Source organism: Xyrauchen texanus, chromosome 29 (assembly GCF_025860055.1).
Source record: "Xyrauchen texanus isolate HMW12.3.18 chromosome 29, RBS_HiC_50CHRs, whole genome shotgun sequence".
In the NCBI taxonomy this organism is placed as follows: domain Eukaryota; kingdom Metazoa; phylum Chordata; class Actinopteri; order Cypriniformes; family Catostomidae; genus Xyrauchen; species Xyrauchen texanus.
This window is the reverse complement of record NC_068304.1, coordinates 13,022,682-13,043,885: the sequence shown is the minus strand read 5'-3', so window position 1 is coordinate 13,043,885 and position 21,204 is coordinate 13,022,682. Positions and strand designations below refer to the sequence as shown.

The window sequence follows — 21,204 nt, the reverse complement described above, 5'->3', positions numbered from 1 at the left end:
CTGAAAAGTGTTTTTGCAGAGGACTTTAGGTAACTAGGACATGGTCAGTTAGGACACCACGAGTAGCACCATTCTTTTGACATTAATGTGACATGGAAAGTGACAACACAAGTGACTCAAAACATAACAGTAATGAATATAAATACAATGCAGACTGAAGCAAAATTACATAATCCCTCCAATTAATCTCACTAGTCTGTTTTATTTATTTTATTTTTTTTTGGTGCAGTGTGACATAAATCAATAATTAGGTCATTTTAAGTTTTTGATTAATGTATGAAAAAGAGCTTTTATAAAGCATTTATAACATGCAAGTTAAAATGCTATCTATTTATCATCGTATTTCACATATTGCATGCTCACTAGGTATTGCATGAAAGTCACCCTTTTTATTCATATTTTTATATCCACATATCAATTATTTATAATGCATTTATAAATGGCTTATTAGTCATACATTAACCCTTAATAAACACTTAACAAATGGAACTAATGTAAAGTGTTGCTGCTTGTTTTTGTTGCCATATTTGTTTATCTACGTTGGCTTTCTATATTTGACTTGCATTGTACATGGTTATCCTTCTAAATATGCTCTGTTGTAAACTGAACATTTTGGCAAATGCAGCAAGGCACCCAAGTATTCTTTGCTTAGAGAAAAGTTGCACAATGTGCACAGTAGGCCTATACACACTATACTGGAAAAATAGTAAGAGCAGTATGCATCTATAGCTTGTTTTAAGGACATTTTCATAGAACGTACCTCTATTTTAGAACAAATACATAATTATCAAAATATATATCAAATAGCGTCAATAGGCTTAAAAATATTGAGATACAGTTGTTAGTCATAAGTGTACATGTCATTAAAACTAATGTTTTAACCACTCAATAGATTTAATATTAGCAAACTATAGTTTTGGCAAGTCGTTTAGGACATCTACTTTGTGCATGACACAAGTAATTTTTCTAATAATGGTTTACATACAGATTGTTTCACAGTTAATTGACTATATCACAATTCCAGTTGGTCAGAAGTTTACACACAGTTAACTGTGCCTTTAATTTGCCAGCTTGGAAAATTCCAGAAAATTATGTCAAACCTTTAGACAATTAGCTTCTGATAGGTGGTGTACTGAATTGGAGGTGTACCTGTGCATGTATTAAGGCCTACCTTCAAACTCAGTGCCCCTTTGCTTGTCATCATGGGAAAATCAAAAGAAATCAGCAAAGACCAACACAAGTGAAACTGAATCAACAGCATTTGTGGTATTATGTTGATTACCACAAAATAACTGTAACTCACTTCTCGCTTGTAAAATAACTTCTCTAAAAATGTTTTTTAAAAAAACACTGCGGTAACAGTAAATCACTTCAAATGGAATTGAATGAGGCCAAACTATAAATATATTAAAAAAAGTGTCAAAATGTGTCAAACATGATTTTAAAGTGATACAATCGCTTACTAAGCTTCATTGTGAAGATATATCCAATATTACAACTGTTACCATGACGATGCAATGCTGCAAACTATTTTAACACACCAAGGCTATACTTTTGATGTGTATTTTAAAGGCCCATTCAAGTGCCTCACTGTACCTGTGATTTTTGCTTTTTTTTTAATAATCAAGAGGCGAGCTGAAATAAATGTTTTTTGTGGTAATCATACAAATGCTGTTGATTTAATATGGAACCCGGAACATTCCTATAAGTTGTTCCAAGAAAAGCATTTCCTAACCCTGTTCCTCGAAGCTCCTGCAACAGTACACATATTTTGGAAGTCTCCCTTAGCTGCATCAATATTTATAGCAAGATACCTTCTTATGAACATTTTATAATTAATCCCAAATATTTAAATTTTTGTGAGTCTCTGATGAGTAGATTCCGGTGTTCAATTAAGCAAATATTCAAAACGTTTAGTTAAAGCAACACTCAGTAATTTTTGGACGTATGTGGAAATGGCTTACATTGACACCTAGTGGTGTGGATTCCGCATCATTCAAACAAAGTAATTTTCAGTAACAAATGTCACTGTAGAAATTCACTATGTGCAGTATGCCTGGATTAATTTAATCCATGAATGAAAGTGTCCAAAAACAGGACAGTTACTGAGATTAAGCAAATACTATTCAGCTGGACATGTGATTCTAAAATGGCAGCCCCCTGCCCCATGTAGAATAAAAGAGCTTTTATAAGGTTACTAATATGACTGAACTCTTCATCTCACGAGTGGTCATTATTTTATACATACGTTTCAATATTACTATTCATTTCTTTAGAAGTAAAACTTTTTAAATGAGGAAAAAATGACTGAGTGCACCTTTAAGGGGTCTCACAGAACAGGTCTGGCAACACTTCTCAACAAACTTGTCTAAGAAGAAATGTTGACATGCAGGGAGATATTTTGCTGACACGAGGACTGACTCGGTGCATTTAAAAAAACTAGGGGTGCACCGATCGATCAACCACTTAAATCGTCCGATATTCCTCTTAAGTCTGTGATCGGCAGATCGTGCCTAGAATCAGGGCTGATCTTTTTTGCAGCATGCATGCATGAATCACACATAAACACTGCTCCTCTAATAAATGTTGTCAATCCGATGTTATGCATGCTCTCAATATGTCATCAATCACTCATCTCAGCGCTATTCTGTGAGGATCCCAATTTAAATCAGATTAATGTTAGTCACAATACCACTAATAACAGATGTAACGGTTTAAACTTCAATAGCCTTCATGCATTTGCATAATAATTTGTCATTTGTGTTACAATAAGATGCCAAAGACAGAAAGCAAATCATTGATATTAATTATTTCTCACTAGAGCACTTTTAGAGCTTGTAATGTGTATATTGTTCTTATTTTTGAACATATCTCTGCTGTGTGATGCTTTCATGGTTTTTACTGCTTACCAGTATGTCACAATGACCTTTTAATACTGACAACAGAACTATTCATCACCGTTTCAATGCAAATATATGTTAACAATTCACAATTATAGTAGTTTTGGTAACACTTATTAAAAAGGTTTAATTTCTTTAACATTAATTAATACATTAGGTATCATAAACAAACAATGAACAATATATATTTTTTTTTTACAGCATTTATTAATCAATGTTAGTTAATAAAAAAAAACAATTGTTCATTGTTAGTTCATAGTGAATTAATGTGCATTAACTAATACAACTTTTGATTTTAAAATTTAGTAACTAACATTAAGGTCCTTAGTTTATGTTAACTACAGTAATGTTGTTAAATAATGTTTTTATTTTACTGTGGGCAAAAACATAACAGCACAAAATAACTTGCAAAAGTGTGGCAAAGTTGCACTTTAAAAAATAAATCAATATTTGTATCGTCCGATCTCGGTGTTAAAAAAAAATTAAATAAAAATAATAATATCGGAGATCGGTATTGGCCTCAAATTTCCCGATTGGTGCCCCACTAAAAATAAAAACCAAAATATTTGTCAAGTAAACAAAGTGGTAATGATAATGATAATTAAAGGGACCATGAAAAGGAGGTTAAGCCACAAACGTTAATTCCAGAGAGATGTTGGGGACCTCTGATTCAGAGGCTTTGTTCTTTCGCACGCACGCACACACACACACCATATAAGATTCCACTCTATGAAAACAGCAGAATGCTGAAACTCCTCTAAATCAAATTTGTGATTTTATTACCTTTTTTACACCAACTTACAGTGTGTATAGTAGAGTATATGCATACAGATAGATTCACTTTAGCATTATTATGTTTTGTTGCTTTAATTCAAGTATCCTCACACTTTATTTTGGTTACACTGTGAAACTCTTTTACACCAAGGCAAAATATAAATGGAAAGCAGAGAATTCAAAACCTATACATACAAGAGATGTTTTTGGATGGACATTGTTTACGCTACAAAACATTGTGGGGCAAAAGGCTTAACATTTACACCAGTTCACTGAGAATAAAGGATGTGGACAACACAAAACGAATAATTTTAGGAAGGACCACTATAAAAATGAATTATGAAAGGTTAGGTTACAATGTTTCTTGGTACACTAGAGATCACATAAGCAAATAGGAACAAGTCTGACTAACTATGGGATCGGGAAATGGCCACCTTGACACCATCTGTGAGCAGGAACACAGGTTCAGCCCTAATTATGAGATGGAAAGTTGCCGGAGCCCCACAATAGCTGGGATTCAATGGGGACTGGGAGTCTGGAATGCATGTAGTGGAAGAATTTGAGTAGAGAAATGAATAGGGGTTTACATCATGGGAAGAATTTCTAGAGGGAGGGTGGAGTTCATGAGAATAAACATCTTTTATAACTTTTGTACTACTGCAGATAAACTTTTTATTTGTTTTTATCCGAGGGACTATTTTGCTTCAACACTGATTTGTGAAATTTAGGATATTCTCTTGTTGTTTCCCTTTGTTGATATTTTCAGTGTGAACAGAGCCTCGTTTAAAAAGTTGAGGTAGGGAAAGGAGAGTGAGACAATGAATAACTTTCAACTCGTCCTCCGTCTATTTGTCTCGGTTTCTCCCACTTTCTCCGTGAGAAGGGGATGCTGTTAGCAGCGCGTCTCATAAATGCCGCTGCGGCCGATGTAACGCACCCATTTGATGACATCATGGTCGCTGTAGTTCAGCTTTGACTCAAAGACCTTCAGGTATCGCACTTTCAGCCCTGACGGAGCAAAGGGTACCTGGATAGGAAGAGAGAATAAATTATTAATTCATTAAATAGAAGTCTGCATAGACTGGATAAACAAAATCATGTATCTAATGACAAAATCTCACAATAAAACTATTAGTAACATACCTACTAAACATTCCACTTAACAGAAGTAAAAAAAAAATATTGGGCAAGTTTTGGAGAACATGCTGTTGTAGATCAACAGTATCTGATGTTTGTAAAAACTAAATAAAATAAAAACGACTGTGTGAAAAGGGGTTGAGGGTCTGACCTCAAAGTTCATGGAGATGGGTGGACGAGCCCACTTCTTTTTGTCATTAGTGGGAAGCAGCTCGATCTCAGCGCTTATCTGTGACTCCTTCATACCAGCCATTCGCTTGATCCTACCGAAGAAAAAACAAAACATCAACAAAAATCAGTTCCATTTAAAGACTGCACGTCACGCCATTCTGAAAGCAAAATCTTATTTAGACATGAATATCTATAAGCAGTTCCCACACCTTTTGACCAATGAATTTAAATGTACTTCCAGTATTTCGAGATTACTGGATAAGTATTTACATTTATATGTCTGGCACCAATCCTTGGAATTAACAGTTTTAACTAATACATTTTACAGCACAAATGCTTCTGAAAAGATGAAATAAATAAATCCAAAGATTTGAGTGTGGTTCAATGAAGGATTCAGCTTTCTGAGCCTTTATTCAGAGTAATAAAAAAGGGGGGAAATCCTCCCGTGACCGCTTTGTGCATTTTCCAATTCCCTTTTTGAATTGTAACTAGTAGCCCCTAACAAACAATGGAGAAAAAAAATAATGTATGTCCTCATATGTGGACAGCAATACTAAGTTGGACAAAAAAAACAAACAAACAAAACAACACCAATCTATAGAAAGTCTTTATCAAATCGTTCATTTGAGATGTTACAGTCATTACAGCTGATTGTCTATAAAGCTGCTTTGGATCAATGTGTATTGGGAAAAGCACAAATAAAAAATCTTAAATAAAAATTATTTGTCTTCCATGTTACAGTGTTTTTTGTACTTTGGAAACAAAATCTCAATGTTCCCTCTCTGTGTGAAAGCCAGTGCTGGGGGACAGAAATTAACCTAATTAATTCTGATTTAAAGTAATGGCCAGCATCGTCTAATCACTGCCAACCATGTTTTTTGTTTTTCCTCCCCGATTTGGAATGCCCAGTTCCCAATGCACTCCAAGTCCTCATGGTGGCGTAGTGACTTGCCTCAATCTGGGTGGTGGAGGACAAATCTCAGTTGCCTCCACGTCTGAGACCATCAATTCACGCATCTTATCACGTGGCTTGTTGAGAGAGTTAACGCGGAAATTACAATTTTAAAATTCCTGAAAAATATAGGTTTTCCATGATTGTGGGAACCCTGTATAGATGCATATGTCCTTAAAAGCCTAATGTACACTACAGGACTCAAGCTCATCTCCTTTAATGTTTTGAGTTGGCGACTGGTCTGTATTGTGAAGTCTCGGATCTCATGGCAATCTCATAATAAATTGATTAAATTCAAACAAAATCTTACATGAAACAAAGGCAATCTGAGTAAACTCAAAATACACTTTTTAAATGATAATATAAGTTATTGAAGCAAAAAAGTTTTCCAATACAATTCCATCAAATCAACACCTAAATAAGAACTTTTTCAGCAGCATGAAGTTGTCTAAAAGGTCTCACCCAGTAACACACTATGCCAAGGTCTAAAGAAATTACAGAAATGTTGAGGAAAAAGGTGATTGAAATACATCAGTCTGGGAAGGGTTACAAAGCTATTTCAAAAGATCTGGGACTCTAAGGAATCACAGTGAGAGTCACTATCTCCAAATGTACAAAACTTGGCACAGTAGCGAACCTTCCCAGAAGTGGCCGACCTTCCAAAATTCCTCCAAGAGCACAGTGATGACTCATCTGGGAAGTCACAAAAAAGCCAAAGACAACATCCAAGGAACCGCAGGCCTCTCTTGCATCAATTAAGGTCACGACTCCATTAACAGAAAAACATTGGCCAAAAATTCCATCCATGGAAAAGTGGCAAGGCAAAAACCCACTGGTAACACAGAAGAACATTAAGGCTCATCTGAATTTTGCCAAAACACACCTAGATGATCCTCAAACCTTTGGGAGAATGTTCTGTGGACTGATGAGTCAAAAGAGGAACTGTTTGGAAAACAGGCACCCCATTACATCTTGAAGTTGAAGCTGTATTATGCAGGAAGACACTGATCCAAAGCATAAGAGTAAGTCCACCACTGAATGGCTCAAATAAGCTAAATTAAAGTTTTGGAGTGGCCTAGTCAAAGTCCTGACTTGAAACCGATTGAGATGCTGTGGCAGGACATTAAATGGGCAGTGGCTGAACTTAATCAGTTCTGCAAAAAATAGTGGACCAAAATTCCACCACAGTGTTGAGAAAGACTGGGTGTTGCTCAGTTGGTAGAGCGGGTTGGCCACTAATCGCAGGATCCCGGCCCACACGACTCCACATGCCAAAGTGTCCTTGGGCAAGACACTGAACCCCAAGTTGCTCCCAATGGCAGGCTAGCGCCTTGCATGGCAGCTCTACCGCCATTGGTGTATGAATGGGTGAATGTGTCACAGTGTAAAGCCGTTAAGGTTAAAGAGGCGCTATAAAAGTGCAGACCATTTACCATTTATCTCTCTATCCACTTTCTTTATAATTTCAGCCATTTAAAAAAAAAAATGCTATGCATATGGTGCAAGAGCAAAAATGAGCACGAGCAGTTCTTTCATGTCTGTTGACATGTTATCAGGAATAAAGTGTGCAAGTTTTTAAATTAACTTCGTTATCATAAAAGATGCGTTTTGGCCAATCTGTTTGAAACATGACAATCCTAAAAACAGCGGTCACTAGGTCCAAATTGTTTTGAGACTTGTTCACTTAAAACACATTCAGACATTGGGCTTGTAGTGCAGCAGCTACCTAATAAAACAAGAGTTTAAACTTTGCTGGTTACGTGCAGATTTAAAGGGAAATAACCATTCTGAAAACGTTTAGAAAGCGAATGCATAAACAAGAACTTTACGAAATTCTTTAATGTGTCTGATATCAACTCAGAATTCTGCTCTAAAAATAATGTTTGCCTAGAATTATGAGAAGCTATGCGCCATTTGTTTTAGTGCTTTCTCTTTTATTTTTTTGAGCTTTATCATCATTCAATAATACACAGACATAATGATTAATGTATGTTCTCATGAAATCAGACACTCACTTCTCGAAATCCGAACACAAGTGGTCAAAAGAGACGAGCAGGAGTAACAGTGATGTGTCTCGCTTGTACATTTGTGATCAGATCACCCAAAACGCATTTTAATACCAGGTGTACAGAGGACCTCAGTCTGGGACAAATGGTCATGTAGTTGATCCACCCAGTCTGCAATCAGTCATGTAGTGTGCACACAAGCACAACAGGAAAACAAGACAGCAGTTTGTTTGTATTTGATCCTTACTCTATAACAAGAAGGCTGAAAATGAAGAGTGGTTTTGAGGATGAGGAGAATAGCCCAATTCCAGTTTACCTTGACAAGTAGTGATAACTTTAATCTGATAACTTATTTCAAGATATTTAAACAAATACCTCGTAATCGGCTCTGGGCCAAAACAAAAGAAATTGCAAATGAAAATAATCTTGAAAGTAAAAGCAAGCCGTACTTCCAAACTATGGCGTTCTCGCTAGCCTTGTACTTGGCTTTCCCCTTCATGCAGATGACCTGAACCCCACTGGTGTTGAGTGGAGTAGGAATGCGCACCTGCAGAAAAATACACAATTTACTTTCACTGAAATATGAACAAATATAATGTTTACATTGCCTGAAGAAAATGTGAGTGGTGCTTGATGATGCAAAAATCACCATTACGATGCTAGGTTGAAAATCAGTTTAATTGCTTAAATTTACAGGACACCTCTCATCAATAAGCCACTCGATTTGGGGTATCATTCATGTCCGTAACACAAAGTGGGATAAATTACGCACAAAAGTTTAATACTTAAACATTTATCTGCAGAGATAGACCAATATTGTTTTTAATGAGCAATACTGATTATTTTTGTGTTTAAGTGTCTGATAACCGATGTGCATAACTTATTTATAATTATCGTTTAACTTCTGCTTTTAGGGACATTCATTCATCACTAACCTCTGAAGGTGAACTGCTTTACAAAACGTATATTGCGCACAATCTACAAATAATTAATTTGACCAGTTAACCCCCTAACTTAAATTTTTAATTAATGTGTCAAACTTTATCAGTAAACCCTTTATTAAATAACCGCAACTGCTTTCGTGGAAATGTAAATATCGGTAAATATTATTGATCTCTAGTATGACATGTCCTTCTGAAATTTTTATACCCTGATGTATGTTATTCAATTGTCTGGCTCACCTCTATCTTCTGTGCCAGCAGTGAGGGCTTGAAGTTGGACTTTATCACCACCTTTACCTCCAACTTGGTTCGACCAACCTCTCGGACCAATGGAATGACGCGGAAGGGAAGGATGATGTCTTTAGTGGTGCGGTACCTGAGGAAAGGACACACCAAGACTTTTGTTAGTGTGCTGTGTGAAAAAGACACAAACACACATCCTTTTTGACTTACCTCATGAGCTCGTATTCTCCATCGGGAGGAATGAAGCTAATACTGCGCTCAGAGTCAAACTTGCTGAGACGGACACACTGGTGGAACGTGCAGTCATCGATCGCGATGGACTGTTTCCCACTGCTGCAGTGGACACAGAGAAGAGAATGCTATGATGAAGCATAAGTACAGACACCACACACACACACACACACACACACACACACACACACTACCCATCAGGGCTGGGAGGTATGACGGTATATAGAGTGCATCAATAGAAATGAGTAGTATGACGGTATTTAGAGTGCATCAATAGAAATGAGTAGTATGACGGTATTTAGAGTGCATCAATAGAAATACATCAACTTTTTACATCTTATACTAGATTTACACATGTAAGCAACAAAGAAACGTGGAGTGCTGTGAAAATACAGGGTGTTGTATAAGGGCCTGTGTACTAGGATTCGGTGGTGGGAGAGTTGTTAGTTTAGCTGGGGCAACGATGATCGTTTCACCACACGAGTTCCCCCTTGATCATTTCACTGTCAGTTAGTGATGGTTAGTTAGTGTGGTGTTTTTTTTTCATAAGCTAGAAGATATACCATGAATGAAATCAGCGCCATGGCTGAGCATTTTTCAAAAACACGGATTCAGACAGCCAGGGTTTCATACGTCACAAACCTAAGGAGCCAATCCCGTCAACTTGCGGGGTGGGGCTTTCCATATCATTAGCATGCGCTATGGCAAAGCAAGGGGTGTCAGAAGCCAGGTGTAGCTACGTATCGGTATTTTGCAAGACATGTTCTATTTTCGGATGCAAAGATGTGAAACGACAAATGTTGAGCCTTTATGTATTACCAAAGGATCTGAAAATCCTAAATAAATTGTTGCAGTTTATTTGGAAAAATCATAATGTCCCAGAAAACTTCCAGAGAAAACTCAGGTTTGCAGTAGTCATTTTCCAGAGAACTGTTTTGAAAATTTTACCTTTAATAGAACTAAACTTATATTGAAGCCCAACTTCGTTCCATCAATTTATCCTGGGAAAACAGCGAGCCTGTGCTGCAGGCGAGCGGTGAAGGGGTGAGTGGAGATGGAGGCGGGGGCTAATGTGCATATTAATAGATACGAAATTAGGCAAAAGTGTAGTTATATCTAAGCCAATTTAAGGTATGAAGGGATTATTTTCATGAACAAAAAACAACTTTTAAATATGTCATTTTGATTAACAAAGATTCGTTTTAGGGGTTAAACCAGTGAATGGAGAGGGACTTATAAATAGACAATTTTCTTGTTGCATTACTAGCAAAAATAATGATACTGTGAAATATACCATTACTTTGACTTAAGATTTTGGTCATACCGCCCACCCGGATTACCCAAAATGCACAACAATATGTCTATGTATATGCTATATTGCCATTATGTTGGAAGGGATGCTAGCTTCTAACACTGTGACCACAACAAAACCACTACTTTTTGTTTAGGGGAAAATTGATACCAGGTTATGTGGTTGGGGTCAGAGCCAAGGGGGTAGGCATTTGAGGGGCCACAAAATTTTTTCAACAGACTATAATGAAAGTGGTTATAAATTCATTCAGATAAAGATCTCTTCAGTAAAATGAGACAGGGGAAAGACTCTCGATATGAGATTAGACAAATCTAGAGTTGCTAAATGCCTCATTTGAAAGCTCACACTTCACAAAAGAGGAGGGAGTGACAGTTATCCCATGCAAAGTTTGTCACAAAAAAAATGTCTTTGAGACATTTGATGGTATGACACAAAGACAGCTGACACATGGCTAAGACAAGACAGAGTGAAGGTGACAGACCAGGTGAGGTCAGCAGTGAGATTTACCTGCCCCCCAACTCACTGAAGTCCAGCGGAAAGAGAGGAGAGAGGCACACCAATCAACAGACAAAAATGGAAAATAAAAAGGACTAAACCAATGGCACCTCAGGATTAAATATTCCTCTGCAAAGATACAAATACTTACCACCAAAAAAGGACTCTCACAATATATTTTTACACTAAGCATCAGTGAGAATTAACTCAAACCCCAGGTGAGACTGCCTGTGAATAACATAGCGGCGTACAAATCTGCGTACAGAGTATGTACTGGAGAACGTACTTTTCGGATGTCTTTAAAAGGCAGGTGAGCAGGACGAATACATTCTCGGACATATTTCATCCAGGAACATGGGCATTGTCCAATCACCCAAATACATGTCTTAGTAAAAAAAAATATATATATATATATATATATATATTATCTGGTTATTAGTATACACTGCCCTTCAAAGTTTGGGGTAACTTGAAGTTAAAGGGGAGGTTTAGACTTAAATATTGTTCTTTTTCTCCCCCACATCTGTTATATTGCTTCTGAAGATAGTGGATTCTTATGGATTACTTTTATGTTTCCTTTATGTGTTTTTTGGAGCTAAAAAATTCTGATCACCATTCAGTTGCATTGTGAGGACCTACAGAACTGAGATATTCTTCTAAAAATCTTTTTTGTGTTCTGAAGAGGAAAGAAAGTCATACACATCCATGAAAAAATATATGAACTTTCACAATTGTATCTTTGAGGAGCACACTTAACCCCAGGTTACTCATGGGAGACTGAGTCTGTAATAAGTGTCCTTTAAATCACTTTGGATAAAAAGCATCAGCTAAATGACAATTGTTCAAAAAAATTCTAACAATAAGCAAAAACAATGTACCTTCATCACATTCTATAGCTTAACCATAAAATGGCCCTGAAATTTCCTTCTGTGAGTGTCGGCTAACTAACCTCTTGCCCGTGTCATCGGTAGTGCCACCTTTTCCCTGCTTGTCGATAACGATCTTGTCATTCATGCCAAACTTGCACTCTGGCATTCCACTCAGGTAGCTCTTCATCACCACCCTCCCCGAGACATGAGCACTCAACACCTGACCTGCAAAAACATATACACGAGGGATGAGTCATGTGTGGGACTGTTAAAAATCCCTATGAAATACTAAAACTCTGATCCATATATGAAATGTATCACAGTACTTGGCCAGTAGAGGGCAGAAACACACACCTTGTGGTGACATCAGCAAGTTCACACTTTCCAGTACGTCCAGGTAGATTTCATTGCGCCGATATTTGACGCCCTCACGTCTCCAGCCGATCTGTCCAGTGACCTGACTGGTTATCTGAGACTGCTCCTCTTTCGTCTGAGAAGAATTCGATTGTTAGCGGAGTCAAAAAGCAAGCCGAAACCAGATATTTTGTTTACTACACATGACGCATTTTCATGCAAAGCTTTGTGAATACATCTTCAATATATAAAAAGTGAAAGATAACTGTGCTTACATGATGCTGGATGCAGTGAGTTACAGGGTCATCAGGCACATGATGAGGGGTGATGTGAAGATGAAAGTGCGAGAAATATTTCAACAAACATTTCAGGTTCCATATGCTTTCAAAAAAACTGATCCATACACTATACACTTCAACTCAAAACAAGTTATATGTACATTAACTTAATCCTTCTTCATAAAGAATTTATATTGTATATTTAATATTAAGACAGGTTAAAAAAGAACCATATGCTACCTGGCTCTTAACTCCCTGTTGAGTTATGAAGGTCTTCAAGGCTCCAGTCTCAGAGTTCTGGGGGTATCCAAAATCCAGTATCTCTATAGTAAAGGGACAGAGCGCTGCTTTAAATAAAAAGTCCTTTAAGCTTTGAGGTTATCGACTGTATATTCTTGTGCACTCCAAAATATGACAAACTTTTATAAGATATGCATATATATTTACAGTCTTTGTCATTTGTGAAAATGGAGCAGAAACAAAACTGATGACTCATCTTCTACACACAGGGGTACAGACATTTGTGTAGGGATGGGACGATATGGTTATCTTATGATTCGGTTCCATTTATGATCCGGTTTAAAATAACAACATATTACATATTAGTTTTTTTTAATATATAAAAAAGTTAAGCAAATGCAAATTATAAGTTCAAATAATAAGAGTTGGACTCTATAAAATAAGTTTAATTTTTCCACAAATTCCGTGTTTTCAGTTTTTCTTTTTGAAATCCTTTTTTTGAAGTTTAATTATATATATATATATATATGGCGGAAAACCGAAAGAAGCACTTTTAGTTTGTATGTTTTTGACGACTGCTTCTCACTTCAGGATTAGTAGTTCACTATATGGCTTAATGTGTGTATTAAACCGCAAAAGGCTGTGATTTTATTATTTTAAAATATAGTCTGCATTAGCTGCAGGCTTCACAGCTTTGTCATCTACACACACACATACACAACATTCATGATGTTTATGATGCAGTGTTATCGGTGTACAGTTTCTCATATACATTACAAAAGATCACAAACAATAAAACCTTCAAGAATAGTTAGCTACATTCAGGCCGAACAGGTGCAGTGCAAGCAATATAACTAAAAGGAACATCCCCAAAATATATATACTCTATTACATGCAGTGGTGTACAATTTTATGGCTTGACATAACTTACAGATAGTTTGCATCTTGTCAACTACCAGGTTTTGTTTTCGTACTTTACAGGTAAACCAAAGTGCTGCCACACAGGTGATTTCAGCGTAGACGAAGCAATCTCATTCTCTGTTTCGGGCGTGTTGCTGCTGTCTGCAGCCATTTTCAAATAATGGAAACGCGTTTGGTGAAGTACAGCTACTATTGCACTCAAGATGGAGATTGCGACTGTTGTATGGTCTAAACCAGGGGTGGGCAACTATTTTGGTAAAGGGGCCACACCGGCTTTAAGTAGTGCATGGGGGGGGGGCACAATGATTACTTTTGAGATACAATGTTCTACATTGATTTGGTTTTGTATCTTTTAAGCCCAGAAAAATTTGTGTACTCAATTTTCTGAAGTGTATCTGTGACTAATTGGACTATTCTGCAACTGCCTAAAGTATTATATTGCTCTACAAAGATAGATACTTTTCTATCAGGCATTAAACAACTAAATAAAGGCTGAGCTTATAAATGTATTTAACCATCTCTACTTCCCTGTTCATTTATTATTCAATTTAACAATCTCTACATCAGGGGTCTGTTTTAATGAAAACATTTTTAAATTGAAATGTATATAACTTTTAATGTTTGGGCAAAGCGTGCAAGTTTACTTATTTATTTTCTAAAACATTACCCGTTTAAATGCTAAAAGGGTCATGATGTGGGTCTCCTCTATGGTTTGACTTTCAGCACACAACTGAATAACACAGGCTGCATGACTATGATAAATAATTACTGCAAGAGTTAGTTTAACATACAGGTGCTTCAGAGGGACTTCAACATTTCTAAATTGCACAAATAAAAAATACCTATACATATTCATCTCTGGCTTGCTTTTGCTCGCATGTCAATGATGCCGAGATCTACATTTATATTTAATTTAATCACTGAGAAGGTTTACCTGCAAAGTAGCACCAAACATCACACTTTTCCTTGAGCAGAATATTGCATTACAGATCGCTAAATTTGGTCAAAGGGGTAAGCCAGATAGAAATAGCGCATTCGCGTACATGGTTGCCAGATTGCACAAACTAAGTATAACATTAGGCAGAATATTTCCAATTTGCGTAAATATAAATCTCAAAACGGGGGCTCTCTTATCTGGCAACCCTGAGCATGTTAAACGCATGTGGAGCTGCATCAGGTCCCAATGCAAGTTAACTGAAATATCCAATGAAAAAAAAATAAATAAATAAATAAATAAAAAAAAAACGCTTTTACGATAAATGAGCCGCGGGCCGTTTATTGCCCATGTTTGGTCTAAACAGTGAAAAATAAAGCAACAGGCAGCATTTACAGATTTACACAACTTTTGCCTCAATATGGTTCTGCATTTTTTTGGTTTGCGAAATTTCGAAATGTAAAATATCATCCCATCCCTACATTTTTGTTTCATAAAATGCTTTCTAGAATGACAACATTCCCTCCCCCTAAATTTTAAATACAATCTGCCTCCAACTAGCTATAGCTAAAATCATGGTTTGCTGGTGTCTTTTAGATTTATTCATTGCTTTTGTGCATGATACAGCTATCATGTGAGGTTCTGTCGGGCAGTGATGTTACATAAAGGCTATTTAAAGGTGGGTATGTCGCACCCAACTTTCATGTTTAAATTTCCTGTTTAGAAAATTGCTTGTCAAACTATTAAATGGGGTCTTTAAATCAGGCCTCACAAAGGATTCAACATAGTTTTTGTTACAATGTTACAAATTGAAACCAGTGTAATCCATCTCTGCTGATGGAGACATCTGGCTGTCTGTGCAGTATTTTCTTTAAGTTTTGATTTTCTCATCGACCAGTCATAAAAATCAAAACCTAAAAAAACAACAGCACAACAGATGTGGGAGAATTCAGAGCTGGAACTGGGAAACAAAAATGAAAACACTCATCTGCAGTACAACAAGCAGAAGTGTAAATATCTCATTACAGTCGTAATAAAGTTTTGTTATTTTTCAGAATAAACAGAGAAAGGCATCACTGTACCGTCCAGAAGCTCGTAGATCAAAACAAAGTTGTTCTTGATGTTCTCCTCACTGATCTTGCCAAAATACGCAGCCATGACGTCACACATCTTGTAGAGAAACTCAAACACCATGGCGGCATTGACATTCTGCTTGGTGACGGCAGCCAGCCAGATGTTGGAGCGTTTGATGTGGAAGAAGCTGGTGCGGGCGATGTTGTTGACAGGTGAGCGTACCTGCTGCCGTGCATGAATCACGTTCACACGGAATGCATCCACCGCATTCCTCCTGCAGAAAGACCATCAGGATGGAATTAGTGACAGAATCAGCTAAATCAGTCACACCTGGTCAAAACTGATTTTTGAGAAAGAAAAAGACACATTTGTTGTTTAAGTTGCACTGACAGCCTGACAGAGGTTGCTTGTGTCAGGCAATAGGATCTAGAAGACAGGGACTTCCTTTCTGCTGCTCAGCATGTCAAGACACGCTCCATGAACATTCTCTCAAGATCTGTGTAACCATTTTTCATAAACATTAAAAATAAAAACAACAAAAAAACACTACAAATAGGCCACATCGGTTCATAACACATGCAATATTTACATAAATAAACTCAATATTTAATCTGTGAGTGAAACAATATGATGCTCAATCAAGAATATTTTTGGAATTCTCAACCTTATTTGCTATACAATAATTGTCCAGATCACTAACTGAGTGTTTTTCCTAGGGATGCAATACAACATGATTTTGTGGGGATGTGAGGAGTTGTGTTTGACAGCGGTCTAGGGTCTATTAGCACAATATTAAAATGGTGGCATAGGCAAACTACTCCGAATAGGCTCCTTAAAACAGCGATTACCATCTTTATGGTTTTCATCTGGTTTTATGAATATTTTGTTGTGCAGTGTTGGAGAACATCAATGTTATACAAGTCACTTTGGACTAAGTCAGATAAAGAAAAATGCAACATAATTCAGAAAAGTAAGGTGCTTCCTTTGGTCACGGTCAGTACTGCCTCAGAACCTGAACTCGCAGAATCCCACAAATACATTGTAGAATGTAAATGTCTGTAATTTACTCTTCTACACTTTCCTTCGAACTTGCGCCTTCATTTATGAAATATTTTGGCTTGTTTGATTATTATTTCCTCAACCAATAGTAGTTTAGTACGCTCAGCTCTGTTTAACATATTTTCCCAAATTACGGTAAATCCATCTCACAGAATCCAACAGATTTCGTTGACAATCAACGCAGAAAATGAAACAAAACTCTGTAAATCACATTACTTGTCTGGTAACCCAAATGCAGAAGTTTTTTAAAAACCCAGATTGTTCGAGTGTAACAGTCCCTGTATTATCTGTGACGTAAATCAACTTGGATAAAAAAAAAATAAAACAAGTATCTGCTACATAGCAAATGGCTGAATATTCCAACAGCACTATCAAATTTTATTGCAAGAGATGCAAGCATGTAATTTACATTTGAAAAGAGTTGGGAAAAGAATGACATAAATGCTGGTACTGTAGATTCATCACTTGTATGATAAGACAATAACATTGTGTCCCAGTTCTGGCCTCATACTGTTTAGCGAACCGACACTGGAGTTTCAAATGACAAGCTTGTATAACCAGGTTTACAAAATAACCATCATCACTCTTCATTTCTGCTATCCGTTATTACGCTATATTACCCATTATTTCAGCCTTACTCTCTTCAGGATGTCCCTTTCCTCCAGGAACACTCGACATGCACACACACTATGACTTAATCTAATAATCTCTCTATCTCATACTACAAGGCATGTGTGCATGATCACACTCACACACAATCCGAGCTGGTATGGATGCACAGAGCCACTGTATCCATAGCAACCCTTCTCTGAACAGTCTCTGTGGTTTTAAAGGATACCTGGATTTTCCAGAACTGACATTTCACTCAACTTTCTTGCATCCAAAGTCACATACAAACAAAGGTTATGTTCTTTAACTCATCCTTATTTGATTTCTCTCCCCTTTTTAATCCCTGCTAAAGATTAAGAATGAAACTTTGAAATGAAACGGATGAAAATGGATGATGTGCGTGTACAACAGTGAGAAGTCTGATTGATTTTAGCGAATCAGTTCATTTGGACAGCTCGCTTAATCTCCTTTACAGTTGAGTGATACAATTGAGTGATTCAGTTCAGCTTTGTGAATCAGTTCAAAGAGATCATTAAGAACTTGTTAAAGGCAATTTGTTCATAATTTGGACATTGTTGCTTATGACTGCAAATCTAGAACTACTTGCTGTTGAACCAATCCCTAGCCATCTTCATTTCAGCTCTACACACCTGAAACACAACCTCATCACTCTCTTCAGTCCCACACATCTGACCCACTTACCCGATGTCATCACGGTAGACACGGGAGATCAGCACCTCGCCCTTGTGGTTGTAGATGAAGAGTCCTCCAATCATAGTGGTGATCTCGTTCAGTGATTACAATCCATGCTGAAAAACCAAATGTAGAGGATAGAGACAAGCTGTCAGTCAGCGGATGCAGTAAGGCACATTTTTGAGCAATGAGCTTCTGACAGAGAGTGCTGGATAAAGACTGCTAGTTTCATGAGAGAAAGGCTTTAAAACAGGCTTACTTGGGTAAAACGTTTAATTACTTAAGACAGCCCATGAAGGCTATATTGCTATACGATTATGGAGAGTAAAACGGTTTAATTTATGATGATGTTTAAATTAAAAAAACAATATCAGTTAATGATACCGGAAGTGCTTCAGGAATAGTTGCGTTCTAATACCTTTGTTATGGTTTACATGCTTGAAATAGTCTATATAATGCTTAAGAAGACTTGTATGAACTAATTTATTGTGATTTTTGGAGCTCAACAACCCCCATCCAATTCCCTTTTGGTGCATGAATAAAGCAATCAATATGGAGCATAAATAATGACAGAATTTTTCAGAAGCGTGAGCTATCACTTTAAAGCTCCAAGACCCCAATCCACTTCATATAGCTCTGATGACCTTGACTCTTGTGAACCCTGGGCCTTTATATTACATTTCTGCATGTTTGTGTTTTGCATGTTATATATGCTAGTGACAACACATAACTACTGAATGCAAGAGTATATCATATTTGATCAGTTTAATGCTTAAAGGGATATTCTGGGTTCAATGCAAGTTAAGCTCAATTGATAAAATTTGTGGCATCATGTTGATTACCACAAAAAATTATTTCAAATTGAACTGTATTAAAGTGAATGAGGGCCAATCTGTAAATGTTAAAATACTCACTGTTTCAAAAGAAAGCCACAAGACGTAGGCCTAAAAAATATGTTAATATGATTTAGTGTGATAAAATCGAGTTCTAACTTTTTTGCCATAACGATAATAAACCCTAAAAAATGATGTAAAATAAAAAATGTAAACGATGGATACAACTTTACAGCTCAAATAACACATACGTTTCTACAGAAGACTTAAATGTAAGTGCTTTCATAAAATTATAAGCTTCAAATTTCTTCAAAAATTGTCCCCATTCACTTCCATTGTAGTGCCACACTGTAATCTGAATTTATTTTTCTTTTTTTAACAAAAGGAGGGCCTGGTAATGAATCAGGAATATAAACATAATAAAAATAATATAACCCAGTCCCTGATTCATCCACTCAGCTCTGTCTGGAGGACTTCTGAGCCAAGAGGACAAATGACAGAATCAAATAAACAGCTAGTGTAATTCCAAACACTGTGAAATGAAGCGGAATGCACTGCATGGTGTAACCGCCACACTGATTTATGAGTGAAATAAACATCAATAAGCATTCTACACTGCTTTTCTATTACGCAATATCACAACCCACGTGACAGTACACCATATTCTGAATTTCATCCAGTGGTTTTATTTATTCCATAGGTTGGGATTTTCTCTGGGACACAACAGTTCCAGTATTTATTACTCTTAATGTGAATATTATGAATAATTTGTATTATAATTTGATACCTCTGGCAGTGCAGCGTTCATCATATTCGCTCATATACAGAGTAAACAGATTACATAGCAATAGCAATGTTATCCATTTTATTAATATTTACTGTTTTGTCTTATTTTTTAAATGTTTAATCTGCAGCCTCCATCATGTCTGCGGATGGAGACTCAGACCAGTCCACTGTCTCTACTCGAAATCACACAAAACAAGACCCTTATAAACATAAATACATGCAGTTCAAACTCCATTTCCTATCATACATTAATGAAAACTCACTTATATTTTATTTCAAATATCAGTCTGAATTAACGGATCTATTCAATGTAAATGTATGCCGCCGCAACTCAACGTCTCTTTCCATTCAAACGGACCAATGTCACGATGTTCAAAGCATTTAACGACGTTGGCTTTAATTAACAGATCCAAAAGCATCCATGTTATTTGTTTTAAAGATTTCCATTCGTGAATGTTTTACACTACAGCCCGCGTCCGGCTTGTTAGCTGATTATGCTAACTAATCAGCCCACTCGTTTCTGTCACGACTGAAAGATTGATTTCACTCACCTCTGTGTGTGTGAATGTTTGTCTCCGTGTGTCCCTCTCTGGACCGGACTGATTCAACAGAGACAGATGTGTTCAGTTCTGACAGGAACTCAGGGTTATCGAGTGTTTCAGGTTTGAACCGTTTTTCAGGCTGCGGTCATCGTTCACTCATGAATCCAAGATGTCGCCCGCTCGCTCATTCGCTCTCTCTCTCTCTCTCTCTCTCTCTCTCTCTCTCTCTCTCTCTCTCACACACACACACACACACACGGGTGATTCTCGCGAAATTAGATATTAGAGGTGTCATGAAACATTTTGATGATAAAAGTAAATGCTATCAAAATATGAAGGATACAGTTATAAACATCTCTTCATGTACTATTTTGCACATGATTTCAAATGACAGCATAAATACCCCAAATTTTTTTTTTTCCACATTTAAGGGGAAATGTTTCATTACCACAACGTGTCCATGACTGGATTTGTGTTCTTTGAGATGGAAATATTTATAATTAAAAAATATAAAAAATAAAAAGCTTCAGTGCACGTTATAGCCTACTATAAACATTTACAGTAAAGAAACATGTGGTATTTGGTGATCATTGGTAAATGTAGTGACAATAATTAGGAATATAAATGTGTCCAAGACCAATTTTCTCATCCTCCGCAACAATTTTCAATCATTGTTTAAGTCCTCAAGGAACTAACATTTTCAAGAAATTTTGTTGGAAGGGACATAATTGACTGTGACACTCAAGATGGCTACCAGGTAAGCAGTTCTTATTTTTTCTCTCCAAATAAAAGTTACAATTTTGTTTGTCATAGTACCTAAACAACTTCTTAGTTCTCATTACTGAAACAT

The 21,204-nt window shown here is 36.7% G+C and overlaps 1 protein-coding gene across 1 annotated transcript; it reads right to left on the bottom strand.

The window, feature by feature from the left end:
- Nucleotides 1-3,263: 3,263 nt before the first annotated feature.
- Nucleotides 3,264-20,541, bottom strand: LOC127623197 (AP-2 complex subunit mu-A-like). The gene is made up of 13 exons (XM_052097518.1): nucleotides 20,364-20,541; nucleotides 18,203-18,309; nucleotides 15,841-16,106; nucleotides 12,904-12,986; nucleotides 12,661-12,666; nucleotides 12,386-12,521; nucleotides 12,112-12,256; nucleotides 11,175-11,189; nucleotides 9,335-9,457; nucleotides 9,122-9,257; nucleotides 8,390-8,487; nucleotides 4,963-5,074; nucleotides 3,264-4,701 (listed from the first exon to the last, which is right to left on the bottom strand). The coding sequence occupies exons 2-13, from the start codon at nucleotides 18,274-18,276 to the stop codon at nucleotides 4,567-4,569; spliced, it is 1,329 nt and encodes a 442-aa protein (XP_051953478.1). The 5' UTR covers nucleotides 18,277-18,309; nucleotides 20,364-20,541; the 3' UTR covers nucleotides 3,264-4,566.
- Between the last annotated feature and the right edge of the window lie 663 nt (nucleotides 20,542-21,204).